The sequence below is a fragment of the Lasiodiplodia theobromae genome (assembly GCF_012971845.1).
Source record: "Lasiodiplodia theobromae strain AM2As chromosome Unknown scaffold_11, whole genome shotgun sequence".
Classification (NCBI taxonomy): domain Eukaryota; kingdom Fungi; phylum Ascomycota; class Dothideomycetes; order Botryosphaeriales; family Botryosphaeriaceae; genus Lasiodiplodia; species Lasiodiplodia theobromae.
In genome coordinates this window covers 215,878-239,005 of record NW_023336311.1, presented here as the reverse complement: position 1 = coordinate 239,005, position 23,128 = coordinate 215,878, and the positions used below count along the sequence as shown (strand labels likewise).

Sequence of the window (23,128 nt, the reverse complement as noted above, 5' to 3'; positions counted from 1 at the left end):
ATGTAAGCATTTGCGCTTTCTGAGCTACCATAGTACTCGACCAGATGTAATAACAGCGGTTATGATGCTGACAATCAAGCAGGCTGAACGAGAGCGAGGCTGCCCGCTCGCTCCTCATCCGCCTCTTAAACATTCGCGCCGGATTCAAGGAGATGCGCTTGCAGGTGTGGGATCCTAGGCTCTGGTTTACATCCTGCATTGCGCTAGTGGGCGCCTGCTTCCTTGTGCTCTTTCTGAAAAAGCCGTCAGCTCCTACAAGCAACTCAAAGAACTTTTACCCACGAAACACCACCTTTCGTTTGCAGGGAATACCAGCATTACTTTCTAGTCGCCCTGCTTCTAAGGAGGATGTCATCTGCCTTATCAGAAAGGCGTGGAACATCGATGACGGTACCGCTATCGTTATCCATTCGCTCGCCACGGACCCGTCGGATGACACGAAGAAGATTGCCACTCTCGCATTCAATGCTCCTGCTCAGTTCATGTCCCGTCCTGCGCAGAAGTGGACGACGGCTCTTCGAGGGGATGGCGAAGATTCAATAAAGTTGGCTCTTGACTTGGAATTTTTCGGCCTTACACCACTTCATCGTGAAGCTGATGCAGACTGCACATACGAGTAGGTAAAATAAGGGACGTTAATTGATATTACTACAGACTAATATTGTACAGCATCGTCGCTCTGCCAGGTTTGAACGGCCATGCATTCGGCTCGTTCAAGCAACGAGGCGAGAGCAGCTTCATGTGGCTTCGCGACGCCCTTCCGCAGCACTTAACCCAGGCAGGAGTGCATGCTCGGGTGTTCACCTACGGTTACGATTCCCGGCTGATAAAGAGTGATTCTTTTCAAGAGATCTCGGACCTTGGCCTCGAATTTAAAAACAAGATAGTCCAGCTTACTCAGAGTTCGGCTCCGTCAGGCATGAGACGTCTCATTCTGATTGGACATAGCTTGGGAGGCATCTTGGTAAAACAGGTCAAACACCATTCCCTGGAATGGCAAAATTTAGACTTACGCGCCATAGGCTATCACTTCCCTAGACAAGAACATAGGTTCAGTCCATGAAAAACGGACTCTTGAACGACTCCTTGGGTCAATGTTCTTCGGAACGCCTAGCCAAGGAATGGATATCGAGACAATGCTTCCGATGGTGGATGGACAGCCAAACGAACTCCTCGTTAGGACCTTAGGTCCTTCGAGCGGTATGCTTCGAAATCAGATGAATGATTTTCGTAATTCATTTGAGCGGATGAGCTTTTCCGCGGTTTGGTATTATGAAACAACGGAGAGCCCTACTTCTCGCCAAGTATGGAAATTTCACTCTTGTAAGCCTTTGAAATGAGACTGACGAGCTATAGTGCGAGAATGGTGGATGGACCATGGATGGACCAAAACGTAGACTTGTGGACATTTCGTCTGCAACAAACGGGATGCCTCATGATTATGGACGCCACACGGTGCGTCCTGTCAAAAGGAATCATTCAGACATGGTCAAGTTCCAGGGTTCTACAGATGAGGTCTACAGGCAAGCTCTTGCAGACCTTAAGAACATCATGTTTTCTCCGACGTCAGGTTAGTCGGCCTATTTAAGCCGCGATAGGGATATTCTGTTGTAGACTGATGGTAAATTAGTTATGGTATGCAGTTTAACAAAGCAACAAGAAGGTATTTACAGACCAATCCCACGGCCATATGGGTGAAAATAGCTGATCTTTATGTAGAGTTCCTTGGCAGCCTCGACTTCAAGAGACAAGATAGCCGAAGGGACAGCATTTCCAGAGCTACGGAAAACACATGCGAATGGTTTTTCCGCTCTCATGAATTTCGAGCATGGATCGATTCAGAAAGCAACGCTAAAGGAAAAGGCTTACTCTGGGTAAAAGGAAATCCAGGGGTAGGGAAGTCTACTTTGATGAGAGAAGCTTTGCGCCGCACGCAAGACTATGTCTCACAAGCCTCAACAAGCATTGTAAGCTTCTTCTTCAACGCCCGTGGAGAGGAATTGGAGAAAACAACACAAGGACTCTACCGATCGTTTCTGCACCAGATTCTCAAATATGATCTAAACGCCCTAGCCTACCTTTTGCCGGATTATCTAGAGAAGAAAACGGGGAAAATAGGGGGCCGTGTAGAATGGACGGAGGAGCTTCTAAAGGATTACGTATCACGAGTTTGCCAGCGCGGCATCTCTATGCCCGTACTTGTTTTTATCGACGCCCTCGACGAATGCACGAATCCCGAGATCTCCCGATTGGTCGAGTTCTTCCAGGGTCTTGTGGACCACAAAAAAGATACCAATGCAAATTTGCGAGTGTGCATTTCAAGCCGCCATTGCCCACGCCCTCCAACTTTCGGTTACCCAGAGATCACCGTGGAACATCACAACAAAGACGATATTTATACCTACATTGAGACAGAGTTGAAGAACTACCGGTCTTTGTTGGAACTTCGGGACCCGCTCTTCGAAAGGTCTTCTGGCGTATTCCTCTGGGTTCGATTGGCAATCAAAAAACTAAGGGAAGAGGAGGACATGTACTCCGGCCGCCCAATGAGTTTCCTCAATAAAAGACTCACGGACATACCTCCAGAGCTGGGAGAACTGTTTGGTAGTCTTCTTGGGAATATTCACCCTGCCGAACACCGCCGAGTCATCTCCATGTTTCAATTGGTCTTATTTACCGAAGAACGTCTGTCGGCAGGATACATAGCTGCTGTTATGTCCTTCCATTCCGAGACCCGCTTCCAGACAATAGAAGAATGGACTGCGTCTGGCGAACGCATAAATGGATTGGAGAACCAAAAGGCTATGATCATCAATTTATCCGGCGGACTGCTGGAATTTGACAAAGATGAGCGATCAACATGTCAATTTATTCATGAGTCCGTTAGGGACTACTTTTTGAGATATGGGGGGTTCAAGAGCCTCTCCATACCGCAGGACAATCTTCACGTTGTGGGGTGGTGTCATTCGGGACTCGTAACCTCTACGGTCAACTACTCCCGAGCAGTTTTCACCGGATTTACCAATCTTTTCCTGAAGGTTTCCGAAACCTTCGAAAATAGATCGAACAAGAAGAGACTGAAACGCGAAGGCTGTGGCAATTCCTCCTGGATCAATACGAGATACCACGTGATGAAAGACTTGGAACTGGAAGTCTACAACCCTTGGAATATCCTCACGCATATCGAAATCGCTGAGAAGGAAGGCTTTTCCCAGGAGGCATCACTGAGGACCCTGAACCAGATGCTTGCCGAAATATATCCCCTTTTGCCCTGGGACGATGCAATCTATAACGGTCTACATCACGTATGTTGCAGGGCAGGTATGAAGTGGTTCAATACCGCCTCTCGACTCATTGGAATGGGAGAAGATCCTCGTTCCATGGTCAACAAGTGGGGAGAACTTTATGGTGCATATCCGTTGTCCTCAGCCTGCAGGGAGAACGACAGTGGTCCACTAGTGGAGCTTCTTTTGCGAAAAGGGGCGGAAGTCAATGCTCGAGACAAGAAAAACAAAACCGCTCTGATGAGAGCCTCTCAAACTAATGATTTGGACGTCGTGCAACTTCTAATCTCTCACGGGGCTGACGTTCAAGTGCGTGACCACAAGGGAAAAACGGCTTTACACAAGGCTGCTTCTGAAACCGAAAATCCGGAGATCATACAGCTTTTGCTCTCGCACGGGGCTGATGTTCAAGCGCTTGACCATAAGGGAAAAACGGCGCTGCACAAGGCTGCCTCTACACCTGACAAGTTGGACATCCTACAGCTTTTACTCTCGCACGGGTCTGACGTTCACGTGCCTGACCATAAGGGAAGGACGGTGCTACACAAGGCTTCCTCTACAAGCCACACTTTGGACGTCATACAGCTTTTGCTCTCGTACGAGGCTGACATTCAAGCCCGTGACTACAAGGGAAAGACGGCGCTGCATAAGGCGGTCCGCTCATTAGACGGAACGGAATGGCTACTCATGCTTGGCGCAGATCCTAATGCTGAGGACAACAAGGGGCAGACTCCGCTAATCACAGCAGGTTTGCACGGCTTATTCAAGTCGTTCCCGCTATTGATCAACGCTGGCGCTAATGTCAATCACAGGACGCCGAGTGGTAAGACTGCACTACTTAGCGCTTTAAACTTTCAGCCTTTTTCTCGTCGGCACAATATTGAGAAAAGAGTGCGGAGGGCTTTTGAGGCTATTCAAAGTCTCATTCAGAATGGTTTAGATCTGCATGCACGGGACGAAAATGGCAGTACGGCCTACGATCTTTGGAAACCTTTAGAACAGGACGTGCGAGAGGATCCTGCTACCTATCGGTTATGGAAGGAGGTAGAACGGTCTTTGCGACTAGACGAGGGAGGGAAAAGCGAGCATAAACTCGACAACGTTCTCTGGCCATGAAGGTGTTGTAGCTCTTGTGATGAAGTATAAGCCGATTCTATGCTTTCAGCTTCTACTACTACTTGCTCGTTAGCCATCTGTACTGTGCGTTTTACACTCTGCCCCTGAGCATTTCGGTAATTGCCCTGCGACGCTTTGTCCTTTTTTCCCTTTCTAAAAAGAAAATAAATCTTTATCATATTGACGTATTGAATACCAACATCTGGGCTGTAGCGGTTTGGGAGACCAGGTGGCTGACATGTCCCCACAGCATCATAAGTGAGTCCGCTTGGTCTGGTCGGAAGGCCAGGACATAGCATTTGCATGGTCCTTTGTTTTCGTGATTCTGGATGCCGAACCCTAAAGTGTTATTGTATCTATGCGCACGTCATTGAGAAACGGGTAGGTTGACATTACGATGGTATGCGTGTTAAGATGAATACAGCGCCAGTATTTAGCAGACTTGGGATTGAGTGGCCAGATGTCATTACGAGTTCTGACGCAGCTTATGGGGAAACTCTCCTAAGCTTTCGTGTATGTTTTTAATAACTTCCCCCCCTCCTCATTTCATTAATACTTGTCAAGCTTCCCACTGCGCATCGTGTTATAATTCAGCGAGGTAAAGTATACGCCACCCAGCCGATCAATTTGACACAGTGGCGGAGCATACAGTCATCTTTAATACATTATACAACTCGATCTAAGCCCTTCCCACAGCCACAGTGCATGTGCCCTCACGCTCCAATCCTGCACAGCGTAAGATGTTGAGCCACTCAGCATTTCTCAACGTGAATTGCTCTGGCCAATCGTTGATCAATACAGTCAGACGCAGATCATCAGCTGGGCAAACTTAATTCGTAGTACAAGCTTTGTCGTCGCACCTGAGTTGCCTGTATGTCGTCTTACATGCATCAGCGCGGAGACGTAGCTAGACCTAGCGCTGTAGGGAGGGGGGATCGGGGGTTTCATCTGTTTAATCTTCAATATATCTAACTCGAGCCTGAACTACCCGGCTCCAGCGTTTCTTCTATGCGTGGGTGAATTGGTAGTAGTGTGATGCAGCAGAATTTATCCGACTTCTTTTCCTCAGCACGGAGAAGCAAGGCTGCGTTTGCTGGACAACTTCCAATCCGCGCGTGACACGTAGTCGCTCCAAGTCAGCCTTGCAAGGCCTGGCCCGACAAGTGGTACGCGTCTGTGCGGCTGTGCTTTCAGAACAAACATATTATCTCTCTTCACCAGTCTTTCCACGAAATCATAACGAGGCTGTTGCACGACCACCAAGCTATATTTTCTCTTCAAAACCACACCTTTATTTCGTCTGGGCAACTTGGAATGGTTTCATTTTCCTGCTCATTCCGATTCTCATTCTGGGCCTCAATGCGTTTTCGCCCAAGGGAAACTGGTACTGATCACGTCAGCGAAACATTGGCGAACAGTGAACAGTATCGCTCCCCGAATCCCCCGTTCAAGGTCATCGAACCGCATGCTCCCCAGCTATGCTCGAATCAAGATTTACTTCGAGTGCATCCTAACCGATGAGTGCGCTGAAACGAAGTTTGGCACCATTCCTCCCGTCGACACAAAGTGCCCGTTCTACAGCCTCGTCAGCAAGGCCCCCAAGCTTGCCCGGGAAGAGTCTGTAGGCTTGGAGGAATTGAATCATACTTCAGAGGATCCGTCGAAAATTTTCATCAGGAGCATATCGTGCGAGAGTTTAGTTCTACCGGAAAAGAGACGGATGTACTTACAAGACTGGGAGTACCAACGTCATTGGCAACCAACATAGTCCTCACAGTTAACCGTACGCCGTCAGGGATTGCTTCAAATCAGCAATAGAAGGAGTTCACCAAAGCCAAGACCCGCTTCGACATTGCTAAGTTGGGAGGCCCTGTCACAGGAGACCAAGGCCGCATTTGCTTCCACTGGTCCTCATGGTCATACTACACTGATTTGCCGGCGATCGATACAGCCTGAGTTCGATATTAGAATGATGAAGCAGTGGTTGGAAAGCTGCAAACTGCATCGACGCGTGGCTTTTCCTTGTAGAAATAATTTAAGGAATCCATTTCATCGTGAGCATGGCTTCCGTCTTGTAGACGTGTTCGAGAGTGCCTAGTTCAGAAGCATGACGCTTGTGGCTATGCAGCATTGTCCTACATCTAGGGAGCTATTCCTAGAGTGTTGAAAGGAACAAAGCCCAATGTTACGAAATTGAGAATTCCGAAAGCTCTGTCGAGAGACCTATTGAGCAAATCGTCAAACGGCTTGAAAATCCCGCAAACAATAGCTGATGCGATGGAAGTACTCCGAAGGGCCGGTACACATACCTATGGGTTCATAGCCTATGTATCGTTCAGGACGATCCATAAGAGAAAAGGCAGAACAATTCAACATCTCAAGCAGGCTCAGTACACATATTTGGAGCTTGCGCTACATGTTGGTTCCTGTTTGTTAGAAAAGGGTATGGAATTGACACTCAACTACGTTCTACACGTAAGAAGAAACGGCTCGGTTGAGACTGCCCGTCCTGCCACTGGACTCATATGAAAGTATTGGGTAGTTTTCGCTGGAGCACATATCTCATGCTCTCTATTTCTCAGCTACATATGCCTCGACCTCAATCTCGATCTTCATCTGCGGAAAGGCTAAAGCCGGAACCGCGATTGCGGTCCAGATGGGTCTGTGCCCGGGAATCCTCTTCTTCAACATTTCCACCGTCTTGTCGTACGAAAGGCCAATGTCGACAACGTGGTAGCTCCGGACACTGTAAACGTCCTCCCATCCCCGCAGGCCAGCGGCTTGAAGCACCCGATCGACATTCTCAAAGGCGAGCTCCACTTGGCGTGGAATATCGTTGGCATCAAGGGCGCCGGTCTTGTCCCAACCACCTTGGCCGGAGCATTTGACAATGTTGCCAAGAACGACGGCTTGGGAGTAGTGGCACAGGTCGCTGTGCTTTTAGCCGGCGCCTTCTTCGTTAAAGTACTGGAGAGAGGACATGGCTTGGTGGCAAGACTGGATCCGTTTAGCGATAGCCCAATATCACAGAAGCGAATACCGGGCGGAGAAATGTTGTCGTTGCTTACATTAGCTTCTCTCTACGGTGACTTGGGTGAGGATGCGTTGTGTTTGGAGTGGTTTGGTTCTGTCCCCGCGCCTTTATGTAGGTTAAGCCCGGCCCTAATCAAATTTTTCTTCTTGGAGCACACGAACTTGGATGACATAGGCTTCTCCAACTCAAACCCAATATCTACTCGCTTAGGCTTTTAAAATTATGCTGACAAATTAAACACGCTGGCTATTTGATGACCTAGGTTTAGACATTGCGTTCGTGATGAGCGGCTGCGTATGATACTCCGACGTAAATCGCGCACATCATTCATCCCTAAAATTTCAAAGCTGTGACAGTAGTCCCATCAAATTGAATTGATATGTCGCACGTGAGGACCTTGTGGCGGTTGGTAAACGATGGTTGAGAGAGGAGTATTCTTAGCAGCTGAGGGAGCTGGCGGTGAAGGAGGTCACCAAGAAGCCGGCATGTCTGTTGGAAATGATAACACAGCCTTCGACTCAAGCATGGATTACGTGAGAAGTTGTAATGGCTTGTAGGGAAAGCACGTCGATGAACTGGTGCGACGAAAAAAAAAAAGAGAGGCGATAGAGCTTCGTTAGTTCCAAAGCAATGGAGTGACCAATCCGTATTACTAAGCTTTCTCCAACACCCCCGCTTTTCTCCAACTCTCGCTCTTCTCCAACTCCATCGTCTTTTCCCTCTTCCAAACTCGGTGAATAATGCAAGCAGGTTGCTGTATAATGTAATACCTGAACAAGCTTCAAAGGTAATCAGCCGGATTCCCAATGTTCCTTGGTCAGAGTTTCCGCTGACTAGCTTCCTAGTTTAAGTACCATTTCTGGCTTCGGTCCACCAACTCTCCGAGTATCAGGTCAGTATCGAGAAAGAATTGCTCCTTATTCTCCTCGATGTTGTCTCCCATATCACGCCTGACTAGCACACGGAAGAGACTGGAAACATGAAAGATGCGAGTTGTCCTGCTATTCTCCAAAGATCGTTGCAATTGAGTCCGTCGAATCTCCACAAAGAGCCCAACATCTTCAATAATACTTGGCTGTTCCTGCGGGATGATGATTGCGTAGTCTGTCGTCTCGTCAGAGCGAAGAGTGATATCCTTTTCTTCGTCGCCAAAAAGCTTGCGAACTTGGTACCATTCCAAGAGATTGCTGCCGTACGGGAAGCAGAGCTCGCTTTTCCCTTCGCTTAAGAGTTGCAACTGAGATCTTGCAGCTGAGCTACAGTGAAGAAGGAACCCGGGAAACTCGACGAGAAGGCCATTCTGATCCAGTTGTGTCGGTGGATTCTGCGCAAAAAGCGGCTTTAGATCATCTGAATCTTTCCCTGCCAGCCAAGACACGGGCGCCCACCCAAATCCGTCCATCGAGAGCCTCGGTGGTGGAAGGAAAATAACACCAGCCGGGATGGATCCGGGGTAAACATCGTGGATAAGCGCCCATAGATGCTTCATGCTTTCATGGTATTTGGCCGTGTTGAATTCTCCATCTCCAGTAACGAATGCGTCGTTGAGAAAGCTGGCCATTGTAGATGATCCGGAGTTCAAGCCAAGGAGGGTAGCGATTGCAACCGCTTCGTGCTGTTTCTTGCTCGTGGTTCGCCAGTAAGCTGCCTTCCATATAGACGCAATCAAGCTCACGCCGTCTCTGGGAGTCATTTGATGGATTCGTGCTTCTCGTGCCGTTCCCATAATGCTGTGGAAGTAACCCCTTGCAGCATCCGGGAGAATTGAGGAGCTGTTCCCCTTTGCTTGAGGGAAAAGCTCTTCCAGGTTTTCCAGGTCCAACGCCGTGTCTTGAAATTTGAAGAACAGCCGCTTGCTGAGATAGGCTTCTTGAAGAGTCCAGAGTCTCTGCATCCATCCGCTGGCAAGGATGTTTATTGCTGTCTCCACGTACCTGTTCCCAACTTTCATTGCACAGAGCTCAGAGTCAAACACGATAGTATACTTCGAGTTGATGAAAATGTCATGGATCTGGCCGATGGACGTCTTCCGTTCGGGTTTATTTTCCGCTCCGACGGGAATTGCCATCGTATCGATCCAGAACAACTTTCGGCCATGGTTCCGCATCTTCAGATGACGCTCTGACTCCGTGATGGCTTCAGCCAGGAACTCTAGCTGACACCGAGGCATCTCGTTGCGAAGAGGATTGCCGAAGCCATCGCTCCATACGTGGGTGATTGTGCCGTAGTCCTCCTTTGGCTCATGTGCCCTGACCGTGATGGTCAAGTCATCTTTCAATTCAAGAACGGGAAATTGACCTTTTCTGATGACGTCAACGAGATCAGCGACGTTGGGTCCCTCGGAGCCGCAGTCGCCGGATGCGCATCTATGTCGTTGCTTGTACTTAGCACCACCAGCCACAGTCCTGGCTGCGCATGTGGTCTCTGTGCAGGACTCATGAGATGAGCGTTGCTTCGGGCGTCGAACCATGTAAGCTTCGTGCAAAGCGGTTGTGTTCCCTTGGAGTTGGTTTCTCAGCACGTAGACGGATTTGGGACACCAACCCTTTTCAACCATCCCCTTTGTGACTGCGATGCTGGAACCCCACCCTTCGTGCGCTTCGCTATGCCAGCCGCGGATGGTAAGGCTGCCTTGGGTGATGATCTTGTTCTTCGTGCAAGACAAAGCTTCGCCCAGAAGGAGCAAAGACAGGCCGAGAGACTCGTCCATGTCATCTGCATTACTGCTCTGCCCTTCCACCGTGAAGTATCTTCGGACTACAGCTTCAGCACGATCGAGAGCCATTTGCGTTCGAATCATACGCAAGCCTCTGTCTTTCCTGGATGCTGGGTCCTTCTCGCGATTTATCCATGTTTGAAGCAGATCTGGGAGATGTTTCGTTGTGATATATGGCATAGGACCATTCCAATCAACAAATTGGTGGAAGCAGTCTGGAGCTTCTCCAAGGACCTCTTCACCGAGAGTGGCATGGAGCAAGCCGAAGAATAGCCAGGCCTGTAGAAAGGCTTCAAGCTGCTTTCGATCTGAAGAGCTTTCTGAAAAGCATCTGTCCTCCTCGTCGATCGTCCAACCGCAACGCGCTGGAAAGGTGTGAAACCCGCCGTCTTCGTCTGTGTAAAACTTCTCTCGGAAGGGAACAGGTTGGAAATCTGTTCGTAGATGATCCATGCCGTTTCTTTGTCAGTGATGCTTGACGGAAGACGTGAGGGATTTCCGCTTTTAGCAATGCAAGAAAGAGAACTTTGTGGTCAATGGATTGGGGCGGTATGGAAAAAACCAAGAGCCAGATGGCGGGCGGGGCAGCACCTCGATGGTTGGCCCCCACGTCACGATGCTGAGGCTGTCAAGGCGTGGCAGGATTTCTCAGCCCGTCCCAACAAGCAGCCACCCTTGGCACCCCACCCAACGGCGCCGGGCTCCCCGGTCGCAGTGTGCGAAAAGGGAAGTCGCAAGTCATTAAAAAGGAAATAGAACTACAGACCCACCTCTACACGGGTTGACAACTTTTCACATTTTTGTATTTTGGCCCCCAGCTGCGTAAGCCTTTGCAGGCTGCAATGCTACGCAGCTCCACTTTAAGTTGCTCTGTTTTAGCAAGATGTGGATGCAGATTGTCCGGTGCCTGATTTCTCTTGCAAAGTATATCGCGAGGTTGAATGAGAATGAGGTCTTTTGTCATTGCCTGTTAACTCCCTCCGAAATTTCCTCACGACAAAAAGTGATCATTCATGATAATTCTGTTACTCTTTTGTTCTCTCTCCCTCTCCATCTGTCTTCTGCATCCTTCTTGGCCACGGGCGATGTTACGATTATTTTACTCAAGTTTTTCTTTTATTTGGTCCTCAAGGGCCATGGAATCAACTCCTTCCAGAGTGCAGAAAGAGCCTGATCCCGACGATCTACCGCAACCACCTCCTCCACCCTCAAGGCAAGAGACGGGGTTAGTGATAAGAGAGCGACCGCACACAAGCGAACCAGAGGATGGTATTGAGTCGGAAGAAGCAATATTCTGTCCTGAGACAGGTCCAATCAGCAGCACAGAAGACGTGAGTGTGATGAAGACCGAAGATGCGGTTGTTCGTACCGATCCGAGCCAGCGAGCCAAACAGCCGGCCATGGTGACGGGCGAGATACAGACGGTGGTGGTGCCAGCCAATCCTTCTGTCATCAATTTCCGACTGAATCAGATTGGCATCGATCTACGGAAGGAGTACCCAGACGCGCCGATGTTCGGCGGGAGTAACGTCGACCTGCTAGAGCTGCCGCTATTCATTCAGAATCTCCGACAGAAACTTCTGTGGGACAAGGAAATGTACCCGACGGAACAAGACCAAATAGCCTACGCTTTGGGCCGACTTCACGTAGAGGAGAGGTCCTACTTTGCCGAGTACGTCAACGACGACGGGTCTATCAGGCTGGATTCTCTGGACGACTTCGTCAAAATTCTCTCCGAGAAGCACAACGAGTCTGAAAGAGCTATCGAATCCCTCAGGTCAACAATAGCACTGCTTGAATCAAAACTCAAAGAGAAAGAGCCGGAGTCGAAACGTCAAGAGATTCGTTCAGGCCTTCACGTCGACTCTTGGCCGGTCTTCAAGCAGTTTGTCGAGGGCAACCCGCCTGCCGCCATCCAAGCGCTTGCTGGCAAACCCAAACTCTACTGGCAGAAATCGGCGGATGAAACTAAACCCTTCAGCGTTGACTCTGAAGCCCGCGTTCCCCTCGAAGTCTGGGAGGAGAAGTGGAGGAGCGGGCGCGAGATACCTGAGCGAGTCCGCATCAACTCAATCGACCTTATTCGAGCTTTGAGAGATGTTTCAGAGGGAGAATGGGCCGTATTTGATGCTCCAGACAATCAGCTCGAGAACCCCTCGGTGGTTTTCCTTAGACCATACAGATTTTTCTGGCACTACCGGGAGAATATTATCAAGAAGAAAGATGAGCTGGAAGAAAAGATCCGCTGGTTGGAAACAACAACGGAGATTTTTGGCAGCAATTCTGTAGAGCCGGAAGAATCATCGCAGGAGAAAGAGACGCAGGAGGAGCTTCAGCAAACGCGAAAGCTGCTGGAAGACCTGAAATCCTTGATACGTTTCATCGAAACTGCAGTCACGCCTGTAGCTCGCAAATATTGGGACAGAGAGAACCCGCCTCAGACGATAGCGTTTTGGGATCTCTGGTATTTGTTCCGCCCCGGAGAAGTTGTCATTTCCCGAGGATCGAACGAAGAGGACGCCCATGCCTTGAGCCGAGAGGATGACCGAACGAGTGGGCCAACTGCATGGAAGATACTCGATGTAACCAACGGACGGCCTCGTTTAAGCCCTGGGATTTCAGAAGAAGATGAGTACATGCAAACGGGGAAGATTTTCAACGCATTCGAAATCCAATGCTACAGGGTCGGTTTCAGTGGGACTAATATGGGACCAACGGTCAACTCCTTTTCCATTTCTCATTTCGAAGGCGAAAGGGAGATCAACTCGCTCCGTCTAGTCCCGCTTCGGTGCGCAAAGGATCGGGAGAAACTGCAGCAACAACTTGAAAGCATTGCTTATAAGTTCATCAGCGTCACAAAGCCGCCATTCTGCCACCAGATGTACACCGGTAAGAAGTACACACGTTGTGCGAACGGAGCCGAGTCCGACCCTGCGGTAGAGGGGCTTGGTTCCACGCCCAAGCACATTCAGGGATCGGTCATTGTAGATTTCGCCTCTGCCTTCAAGGAAGATGCCAGATGGACTCCTTTCCTAGGGTTCCTCGATCCGTTGGCTGCGGATCCAGTAGAATTTACCGAGACATGGCCGTTCAATGTGTGGAGAGCCAAGGAAGAAAACGAGTCTTCAAAGAGCGAGGGCGAGAAGAAAGTAGAACGGCAGCCTTACCGCCGCACAATATACGACGAGCACATCTACAACGATTCACACGTCAATCGGACAATCAGACTGAAGCTCGTGAGCGACGATCCCTTTCTGAGCGAGTTTCAGAGGAGCAGCGAGGACGAGTGCATCACAGTCGAGGATTTCGAGAAGAAATTCTTCACGGATAACAAACTGATTCTGCCAGAAACCGTCTGCGCGTTTATCCTCGACCGTATGTGTTTTGCACTTCTAGCCGTGAAGGGCCTGCAAGATCCCATCCAAAATTCTCAAGGCTGGAATGATCTGCTCCTAGAGTCCACCCATCAAACCGTAATCAAGGCACTAGTAAAGAGACACAGGATGAAACATCAGCAAGGAGCTTCACAAAAGAGCAAGCCGACTCACGATCTAGTTGCTGGCAAGGGCGAAGGACTCATCATTCTCCTTCACGGGGCTCCCGGTGTACGTTCTCCAAATACCCTCACTCCGTTCCTGCTGACACACTGTAATAGCTTGGGAAAACATCTACTGTGGAATGTCTGAGAGACGAGCTTCAAGTGCCTCTGCTTTCGCTGTCTTGCGGAAACCTGGGGAACGATGCACAAGAGATTGAACGAAACTTGGAGATGCTTTTCTACAGAGCGCAGCTTTGGAATTGCCTAACCCTTTTAGACGAAGCAGATGTCGTATTGGTTGAAAGAGGCCGTGACCAGTTCAAGGAGAACGAGGTGTGCTCCGGTAGGTCCCCTTGCAGAAATATCACGGCCGGACTCTTACATGGACTGCAGTTTTTCTTCGGAAACTCGAGTACTATCAGGGCGTGCTTTTCTTGACTACCAACAGGGTCGGCCATATCGATGAGGCTATAAAGTCTCGCATCCATCTTGCCCTACACTACCCGAATCTTAGTGAGGACGTCATGGAAGAGCTGATCCGCAACACTCTGCAGCGTCTGAAGTCCAGCCCCGAGTACAAATCACGACTGGATGTGAATATCCGAGACATCGTACGCCAGTGCATGAAATTCATTCGCGAGAAGATGAATCTAAAGTCAGTCAACGGTCGAGTCCTTCGAAACATTTCCCAAGTGGCGCTGGCACTTGCCGAAGAAGAATTTCCCGATGAATCGACTTTGAGACCACTTCCATTACGATGGAAGCATTTTGAGCAGGCCTGGCAATTTCATGCTTACTTTGAAAGCTACTTGGAAGATATCAGAGGCAATGATTCGCAGCGGGCGACCGAGTTAACCTTAAGAAGTGACGAGTGGAGCATCGTCAAAAAGGAGAAATGATTTTCGCCCATCTGTTTTCGTCACAGCTTCGTCAATACAGTAACTCTCTTTCATTGATCTTGACTGAATCTTGATGCAATTTGCATCCTGTTGTGTAGTTCAACGTGTAATTATCTTAAGGAATCTGTATCGTTGAGTAAGAATTTCACCATAACGATACACCTCGGCTAGTGTGTGATACTGGTGGTCAGCTATATCGGGTATTCCATTTGCAGGGGTTGCTGTCGTCTCTCGCATGGGGTTACATTATGCACGGTTTCTTCCGACATGCATTGGGCTAGACCAAAGCCGTTGGGCCCCGAAGCCAAAAATAGGAATGCCAATCAGCCATGGGACTGCCCCACCTGGCAGTGCTGCCTATATCATTACCTGTCCCACCACCTCCAAGCTTGGTGGCTCACCGTTCTGTCTTCGAGAAAATTGTTTGTTTGTCTAAAAAAAAATGCTTGTTCAACTGCAACATGATCTGAATCTGCTTAGCCTGGATGGCGGTGGCGTCCGTGGGCTGTCGTCCCTTCTCATCCTGGAGAAGCTGATGCTGCAAATCGACGAGAAGAATCCTCCAAAACCTTGCGACTATTTTGACATGATAGGAGGCACCAGCACCGGCGGGTAAGTGGAACTGCAATTGAATTACTGTCATAATCGTTGAATAACACGTATCTAGACTTATTGCGATCATGCTCGGCCGCTTGCACATGGATGTGTCGACCTGCATTGAGGCCTACAATAATCTCATGGAGACCGTTTTTGCAGAGGAAGGCACTCATGGTTATGATTCTAATCAGAAGATGCAAGCGAGATTCGATACGGAAGCTTTGGAAAGGGGAATCAAAGACCTCCTCCGGGGAAAGGAGGATGAGCCGTTCCGCGAGGAATTGCCGAGATGCAAAGTGTAAGATCGTCCACCCGGTCTTGCCTTTGAGGTGCTTATCGACCTTTAGTTTCGTCTGTGCAACGAGCGCCCAGAACAGGAAGTCGGTTTTGTTCACCAATTACCCAAGAAGTAAGGGCACACCCAAGGACGCAAAAATCTGGGAGGCGGCTCGTGCCACCTCTGCAGAGCCCACCTTTTTCGAACGCATCCAGATCGGCAGATTCAAGCAGGCATTTCTCAGTGGCTCGACTGGTGCAAACAATCCGGTCAACCACCTTTGGTCAGAGGCCGAACAGCAATGGGGACAACCGCTGGCCAAGAGCATTAACTGCCTTGTGTCGATCGGCACTGGTGAACCAACCTCGAAGGCATTCGGAAGCTTCCTTCCGGAAGTTTGGAGCACCCTCGAGGCCATCTCAAGGGATGCCGAATCTTCTGCAAGGCACTTTTTGGACAATCACCTCGAACTTACCAATGACCCTTTGCGATACTTTCGGTTCAATGTCACTGCGGGTCTGGGTGATGTAGGCTTGGAGGAATACAAAGACATTCCGCTGATCGCCAGCGCCACGGACGAATACTTTGAAGACCGAGAAATCCACATGAAAGTGGAGCAGCTTCGTGCTCTCCTGGAGAAGACGGAAAGAAACATCATCAACATCTTGGTTGAAAGGTCGGCTGTTGGTAGAGACAGTAAGCATACTCCCGCACAATGAGCCTCCATGGCAGGTCTGACCGTCTGTCTTTGCAGTACGACGTTCAGGTTCCCCGCTCCCTCAGTGGATTGCAGAGCAGCAAGGCCAGTCTGATCGCTTATTCTCTGCCCAGAGATCTTCATCACCAAGCATTACTGCTGCTACCACACCTGTGATGCTTGGAGTAGGTGCGTAAAAATCCCTTAAGCGTTCATGGGCCGTAGAACTAAAGCTATGCGGTTTTCAAGAGCCTCTCGCACGGTGGAATCAAAGTACACCAAGCCCACAGAAAGAGTCCTATCTCAATTTGACACCCACGAACCGACACAGCGCCGTCCAATACGAAAGTGGATCCGATACTACACCTGAATACCACTCAACTGAGAAAGTCATGCAGCATCTTGCTGAGTCACAAGTCATCAAGCCTCAAGTCGCGAGTCCATCTGATGAGTTTTCTCTGCTCAGCCTGGCCCCAACATCGCCCTCGAGTGAATCAGCCGAATCCTATCCTTCTACGGATAAAGAATGGAAGCATGATCAGACGATTGACTATATCCAGATGAAGGAAATAGCTCAGACGAACGATGAAGCACCTTTAGATGACGAGTCTCACAATCCCAGTCATGAATCTGCATCTTCAAGTCTCTCTTCGGCGACTATCAGGGCACAACTCCGAGAATCTCTGGGCAAATACACAAACGTTCTCTCCCATGATGCTACACCGCCGGCTCCGACTAGTGTAGTCAACCGAGGCCGAGAGGAGAGAGCGCAAGGCGTACTGCTGTCGTCAAAATTCAACATCAGCCGGTTCTTCAGCGGTGCAGAATCCTCGGTGCGGCTGATTGAAGATGACATGAGCCTCCGCAAAGGCGGTCTTTCGACAGACTTTGTCCGTTATGCAATCATCGACGCATTGAAGGACGAGCCTGCTACTCATGTCATCTCCTACTGCTGCTCCACGACGCTGGGCGCCACCCAGGACTCTTCCATTTTGAAGGACATGATGCGCAGTCTTATTTTGCAGCTGCTCGAAATTTCGGACCTTGCGGGATTCCAGTCTCCGGATGGCTTTGCTGCTGACGACATCGACTCTCTCTACAGTCTTTTTAACGAAGTCGTATCTCGGTCAAGCAACGTTCGTTGTTTCTGCATCATTGACCGTTGGACTGCGTTGGAGGGGAACGCTGCGGAGGACGATATTGCACGAGCGCTTGAAATGCTCTTGCAACAGACGGAATCATCGAATCATGGTTCGGGGAAAAGCTTCAATCTGCTGTTCACGGACGTGCGGAAATGTCAGAGCATTCGGAGCAAATTGTCTTCAGGACCGAACATTTTTAGCGTCTATGACGACACTGGGAGAGGATTCAGACGGCTTGCTAGGCCAAGCTTCCAGACCAAGCTCAGGGGATTACTAGTACAGGCTAGTTAGTGGCCACGTTATTTCCGCGGATAGATATCCTTTCGCTGGAAAGTATAGTAGTTGCTCGCCGAGATAATGGCTACTCATTAAAGTTTATCTACAATGCTACACCAATAGCTTCTCAAAGTTCAGGCAGGGCATGATGGATAGTGGACCTAGTGAAGGTCCTGGCTGATGAGTTGCTCGTCCTGCACATCCTTCCATCTTCCGCAACATTCCATTCCTCGCTCCCTACAGCCGCAACGCCGTAGAATAGATCCAAGGGATCGTACTTCTTCTTGATTTCCCTCAGCTTAGCGTAGTTGCTGCCGTAGAAGTACTTCTGCCAGTTTGGCTGACGGAAGTCACCCTGTTCCGGATATTAGTAAAGGTTCCGGGGGTTGTTGATGTTGTCACCACTCACCTCGTTCGCGTAACAGCCAGACTCGGGAGCCAGCGCAGTGAGCTGGGGGATGTAGTTGTTAGTCATCTTGTCCTGCCATTCGATCATCTCCTCCCACGGAGCGGTGAAGTTCCACGGCCTATGTTCGACACGTCAGTCAGTCTTGCAATCCAGCAACCAAAGCTTCGGGGTGATCCTTACGTTGTGACAACCGTATCGACAAGTGCATCTCTCCACGCCGGCAAAACAGAGTTGTACACATCCCCGGCAACTTCCTTCGACACATTAAGCGCAACATTGATAAATGTCGCCCCATCCTCCACAATGTTCCGGTAAACCGCCACAATATCATCGTTCCTCTCCTGCACCACACTCCTTGGCAGCAACCATCCACCATACTGCGCAATACCAACCTGAATCGGGCTCTGCATCGTCGTGAACTGCTCGTAGTACCCATCAAACTGGTTCACGTAGCTGTCATACGTGATGTTCCAGCCAGCCAGCTTCTCCTTGAACGGCCGCAGCAACTCCACCAACTCCTCCCCCGTCACCCCCGGCGCCGTAATCGGCGTAATCCCAAACCAACTCTCCGTAAACGACCAAATCACCATCGCGCCCTTATCCACAAACCTCGGCAACTCCAGCTGCCACGCCGCAATGGCCTTCCAAAACACCTCCTTGTCACCCCCGGGCACGCCGCTGTCCAGCGAAAACGTCAAATTCGCCCCCGACACCACAACATCCTCATGCGCCTTACTCACCATCCCCACCACCACCCCCCACGACCCGGCCCCGCCACCACTCAGCGCCCAGTACAAATCCGCATTCTCCTCCCTGCTCGCCCTCCTCACCACACCCGTCCCGTCGACCACTTCCCACTCGAGCACCTGGTCCGCCCCCAGTCCGTAGCGAGAAGACAAGGCCGAGTGCCCGCCGCCTTGGCTGTAGCCGCCCGCGATGCCGACGGTCGGACACTCGCCGCCGACGACGGCGAGGCCGGCGGAGCTGGCGAGCGCGTAGGCTTCGCCGCCTTGGACGCCGGCGCCGACGCGGATGGCGGGGCCGGTGTAGGTGGGGGAGGTGTAGTTGGTTAGGGAGAGGGATTTTAGGTGGTGGGTCCAGATGGCGAGGGCGCCGGCGCCGGTGGATTTGCCGTTGTAGCTGGGGATGACGGTTAGTGGGGGTTTGCATGGGGAAATTGGTCTAAGGATTTATTGGAGTGGGGGGCGGGGGTTGGAGACATGTCTCGGAATGTGGACGCGAATGGAGATGAGTGGGTTGAACAGGACAGTTTCTTTTGTTTTTTGTTTTTTTTTGGAGGATAAAGAAAATACAGAGGGGTGCTGCTGCCGATGTGGCTAGCGCGAAGAATACGAGATCCTCAAGGGTAACCATGCCTCGTCTTTTTCCTTTTTAAAAAAAAAACAAAAACAGAATAACGCACGGGTAGTTGAAGCTATCGTCGGGACGAGAATGTCGAATTAAAAACTCTACATATACGTCCCGACGATAGCTTCAACTACCCATGAGCAAAAGACAAATTCACGCTAGCCATCGGCTGCGAGAGGGGACTGTACGCATTGCGCGGGATCGCGGGGAAATTGGAGATGATGGCTTACTCATGGCCGGTATTGCGGACAACAAGACGGATGTTCTTCTCAGTGGCAAACTTGATTCCGGCTGCTACATGGTCGCTCGTAGACACATTGATCGCATATCGGACGTAGTTGCCAAATTCGCAAGGCGTGTCCTCGGACGTGAACGGGTCGCAGCTGCGGTTGGCGAAGAACGGAGCCATGACGGAGCTTGAGGACTCATAATGGCCTTGCGGCCACTGCCAATTCTCGCGCAGGGACTCGCAGGTGGCATCGTCGTATTCCGGGTCGTGGCATGGGGCGGCGAGCGGAGTGGTTGCCACCAGGCGGCCGTCGACCGTGTCGTTAAGCTGCTGCCAGTCGGATGGCGTGGGCCAGCAGTCGTCGCCGGGTAAGCAGCGGCAGTTGTCGGCTGCCAGGGCCGAGCCGAGCAGTGCCGCAACGGCGAATTGTCGAGACCGCATCTTGAGGCAATGGGAGTTTGAAGCGCGGAATGTTCCTCGAGGACCTTCAGGAGACGTTATAAGGATTTAAGAGGATCCGCTGCAGATGGGGGTGCATTCCGCTGGCAGTTCCCACACCGGCTGTCAGCACAGGCGATCAGCCAATAGGATGTTTTTGCGACCCCGGACGCAACAGTGATTTCTGTCGAACTTCCTCCGGGCGTAGCACAAATCTGATGTTTTGCCCCGCATATCTTGCATGGGCTAGCTCTGCCGGGCAAAGAGGTCCACAACTAATGCAGGGACGGCTTTCTATCGCTGGAAACCAATTTATCTCATCACGCTCTGTGGTTCCCGGCCAGAATGTGGCTGATGCTGTTTGAGATGCCGTACGAGCCCACTTCTTGACCTTCTCAATCCGTCTTCACCGCCGCAGAAAAGCTTCAGCCACAATATCCGTATCACCTGAGTTCATGACTCGCTCGTCAAAAGTTCCTGAATACATGCAACCACCGAGGAAAAAAAATTAAGCACCGCAATCATGTCAATGGTAAACACGCAGGATCAATTACCTGCCCCGACAATTCCCAACCCCCATTCAATCGCATGAGCTTTTCTTCAACAAGCTTTGCGGCTCGGAGCAAACCACGTTGTCCGCGTTCCGTCCGCAGCCAAGCCATCTAGCGAGGGCCAAGCGGCGCAAGCCGCCCTTGGCCCCACGGGGGATGCGGGGGTGTTGGTGTTCTGGACGACAATTCCATCATCGCTCTTCCGGCTTCCCGTCGCCGCCGTTCCGTCCCTGCTGCTCTCGCGCAACAAACGCCGGGCCCCTGCATGCATGCCTAGACCCTTGCAGCAGGGCTAAATCTTTGTACCGAAAAAAGCAACACACTTAAACGTAGCGCGTCCCGCCAATGTCAACTGTTTGCCTGAAAGAGGGCAATCAGACGGCAAGATCGGCAGGCGAGGACCGAGCCGCTGCTGTGGGACGGATGCTCGGGAATGCCTTCCTGGCGAAACTGGGAGTTGGGCTTCACGGCTTTCGGCGGCCCTCCGGTGTGGTTCTAAATAGTAGGATGCTCAGTTGGGCATTATCATGGTGCCCAGTCTGACGCAATTCACCAGCCTCACAAACGATTCGCCAATGATGAGCAGATGATGGACCCAATCCGGCTAAAGCTCAGGGAGGCGAATGCCTTGACGGCGCATTTCTGTAGCACCAAGAACTGTTCGGCATCTGCCAAGAACTGCCAGAACCAGCCACCATGGCAATGGTCTGTCTTCTCCATCAACTTCATTCACAGAGGCCTCGGAACGGGGAGCTAGTCGCATTCTGCTTATGGCGGTACGTGAGCCCTGCTGTCATCCACGTTCCCACGTTTCCTACATGCTCTCGAGACGGTGTGCTCACCATCCTTAGCCTCCCTGGTGCCTTGGACCATGTACGTATAGCCTGTCCTTAGGGGTTTCGCGGATCGGCGAAGACACTTCCAGACCCTGCGTATGCGCTCCTTCCCGGCTTTAACGCCGCTGCCGTCAGCATCATCGCCCTTCGCAGGGGTCCAGCTCCCGGAGAGTGTGACTCCGGACAAGCTCACCCGCATACTCGTCTTCCTTAGCGGCGCCTTCGGGATGCTACTCTCTCTCTGGTTCGTCCCAGTGTTGATGCCCAGTGCGTAGGCCTCACCGCCATGTAGTAACTAGAGACTGTGGATGGATCCATAGCTGTGGGAGCCGTCCTCCGTCTGGATAGCACGACGTCACAGCACGTCCCAGCGGAATGGCGGAGCACGAGGCGGAGGACCCGGAATCAAGCCACAGTGGGTCCGTAGCACATGGCAGCTCCTTTGCATCCCTTCCCGCGGAGGACCCAAGATGGAGCCGAGACGGGACGCATACAGCATCGCGGAGTAGGAGCAGGAGGAGCAGGTGTCAATCATGGTCCCAGTCCTGCCTATTACCGAAAACGACAGGGCGGGCCGTACGGATTCCATCCGAAGGAAGTAGACCGGCGTGTTCTGCGCGCCGCGTCGTCCCGTGCGAAGCCACGAGCTCCACCGCCTCGTCTCGTGGAATGGCAGGCGGGCGGCTGCATCATCGCGTTCCTTCCTTGGCATCTTGTGTGCGTGACAGTCCTAAGCTTGGTACTGCGAGGTCGCATGCTGCTGCTGACGGGCTTTTTGCTGCCCTCGCCTCGAGGCTTCTCCCGCTCTTCTCGAACCTCTCTACCTACCTCCGCCAAGACTACCATATTTGGCAGCAGACCAGTCGTCATCCATCTGCTTACTGCGCGAATATATCGTCGCCAAGGGATGATGGGTTTCTCCTCGGGCTCGCCCCTCTGGTCCAGTCGTTCCCGGAGCCGGACTTCCAACTTCGCCGTCTATACCGTGGGCTCGCTGACGGTTGCCTCCGCGGAGACGCATATGCCCAGCTTCGCAGGCGCCCTAATCGTCTTCGTCCGGATTTGCGCACCGGGGATAAACTATCGTCGCGGGCATAATAGGGTGTTGGAAGGCTTCTCCGGTCGCGGCGATGGCTGACGTCACTGCTGAGGGCGGCGTGAAGGCCGGGGAGCCGTGGGACTTGTATATGTACACATCCGTGTACCGGCTGTAGCAGAATAGGAAATCACGGATGGGGGATGACAAGAAGGAGGGTACTGAGCTGGGTGTGGCTCTGTGATGGGTGTTGACCCCTGGTGTAGTCGCGACGGCTGCCACGAGCTTCGTGGGGGAGGTCGCTGGTTCGGCTTGACGCCCTCCGCCGGCAATTCTTCTAGAAGCCCGTCATGTGGGAATGGTGTGGGATTGTGGTTTGCTAGGAGATAGCTCCGTTTAGGTGGGGATCAGCGGGTGTTACGTGCATGGCTGCTGCTCTCCCTTCGCAGCAAACTGTGGCCGCGGTTTTAAGAGATTTGGTTTCACAAGTCTGACTTGCAGCTGAAGCTTGTCGGATATAAGCCTCCCGAGGGCCGCTCCCGCTTTGAAATCACCCTTTCATGGGTTTGAAACTAGGTTTCAGAGCTTGTACAGATGGTGTCGTCGAACTGGATATGACATAATGACCAGGTGCCGACTTCTGGTTCACACTCTACGCCATCTACAGCCACCTACCGCAAGCCAT

At 51.2% G+C, this 23,128-nt stretch overlaps 3 protein-coding genes across 3 annotated transcripts; 1 reads left to right on the top strand and 2 right to left on the bottom strand.

Annotated features, from left to right (window-relative positions):
• Positions 1 to 6,971: 6,971 nt before the first annotated feature.
• Positions 6,972 to 10,286, bottom strand: LTHEOB_4194 (Het domain protein; the record flags this gene model as incomplete). The annotated part of the gene is made up of 3 exons (XM_035513201.1): positions 6,972 to 7,332; positions 8,289 to 10,184; positions 10,237 to 10,286. The coding sequence occupies 3 exons, from the start codon at positions 10,284 to 10,286 to the stop codon at positions 6,972 to 6,974; spliced, it is 2,307 nt and encodes a 768-aa protein (XP_035374898.1).
• Positions 10,287 to 11,490: 1,204 nt separating this feature from the next.
• On the top strand, positions 11,491 to 17,591 carry LTHEOB_4193 (AAA family ATPAse; the record flags this gene model as incomplete). The annotated part of the gene is made up of 8 exons (XM_035513200.1): positions 11,491 to 13,755; positions 13,806 to 14,031; positions 14,082 to 14,343; positions 15,068 to 15,199; positions 15,255 to 15,482; positions 15,532 to 16,157; positions 16,293 to 16,347; positions 16,490 to 17,591. The coding sequence occupies 8 exons, from the start codon at positions 11,491 to 11,493 to the stop codon at positions 17,589 to 17,591; spliced, it is 4,896 nt and encodes a 1,631-aa protein (XP_035374897.1).
• Positions 17,592 to 17,737: 146 nt separating this feature from the next.
• Positions 17,738 to 20,023, bottom strand: LTHEOB_4192 (Fad/Fmn-containing isoamyl alcohol oxidase; the record flags this gene model as incomplete). The annotated part of the gene is made up of 5 exons (XM_035513199.1): positions 17,738 to 17,770; positions 17,818 to 17,931; positions 17,986 to 18,103; positions 18,166 to 19,125; positions 19,584 to 20,023. 5 exons carry the CDS (start codon positions 20,021 to 20,023, stop codon positions 17,738 to 17,740), a joined length of 1,665 nt encoding a protein of 554 aa, XP_035374896.1.
• Positions 20,024 to 23,128: the final 3,105 nt, after the last annotated feature.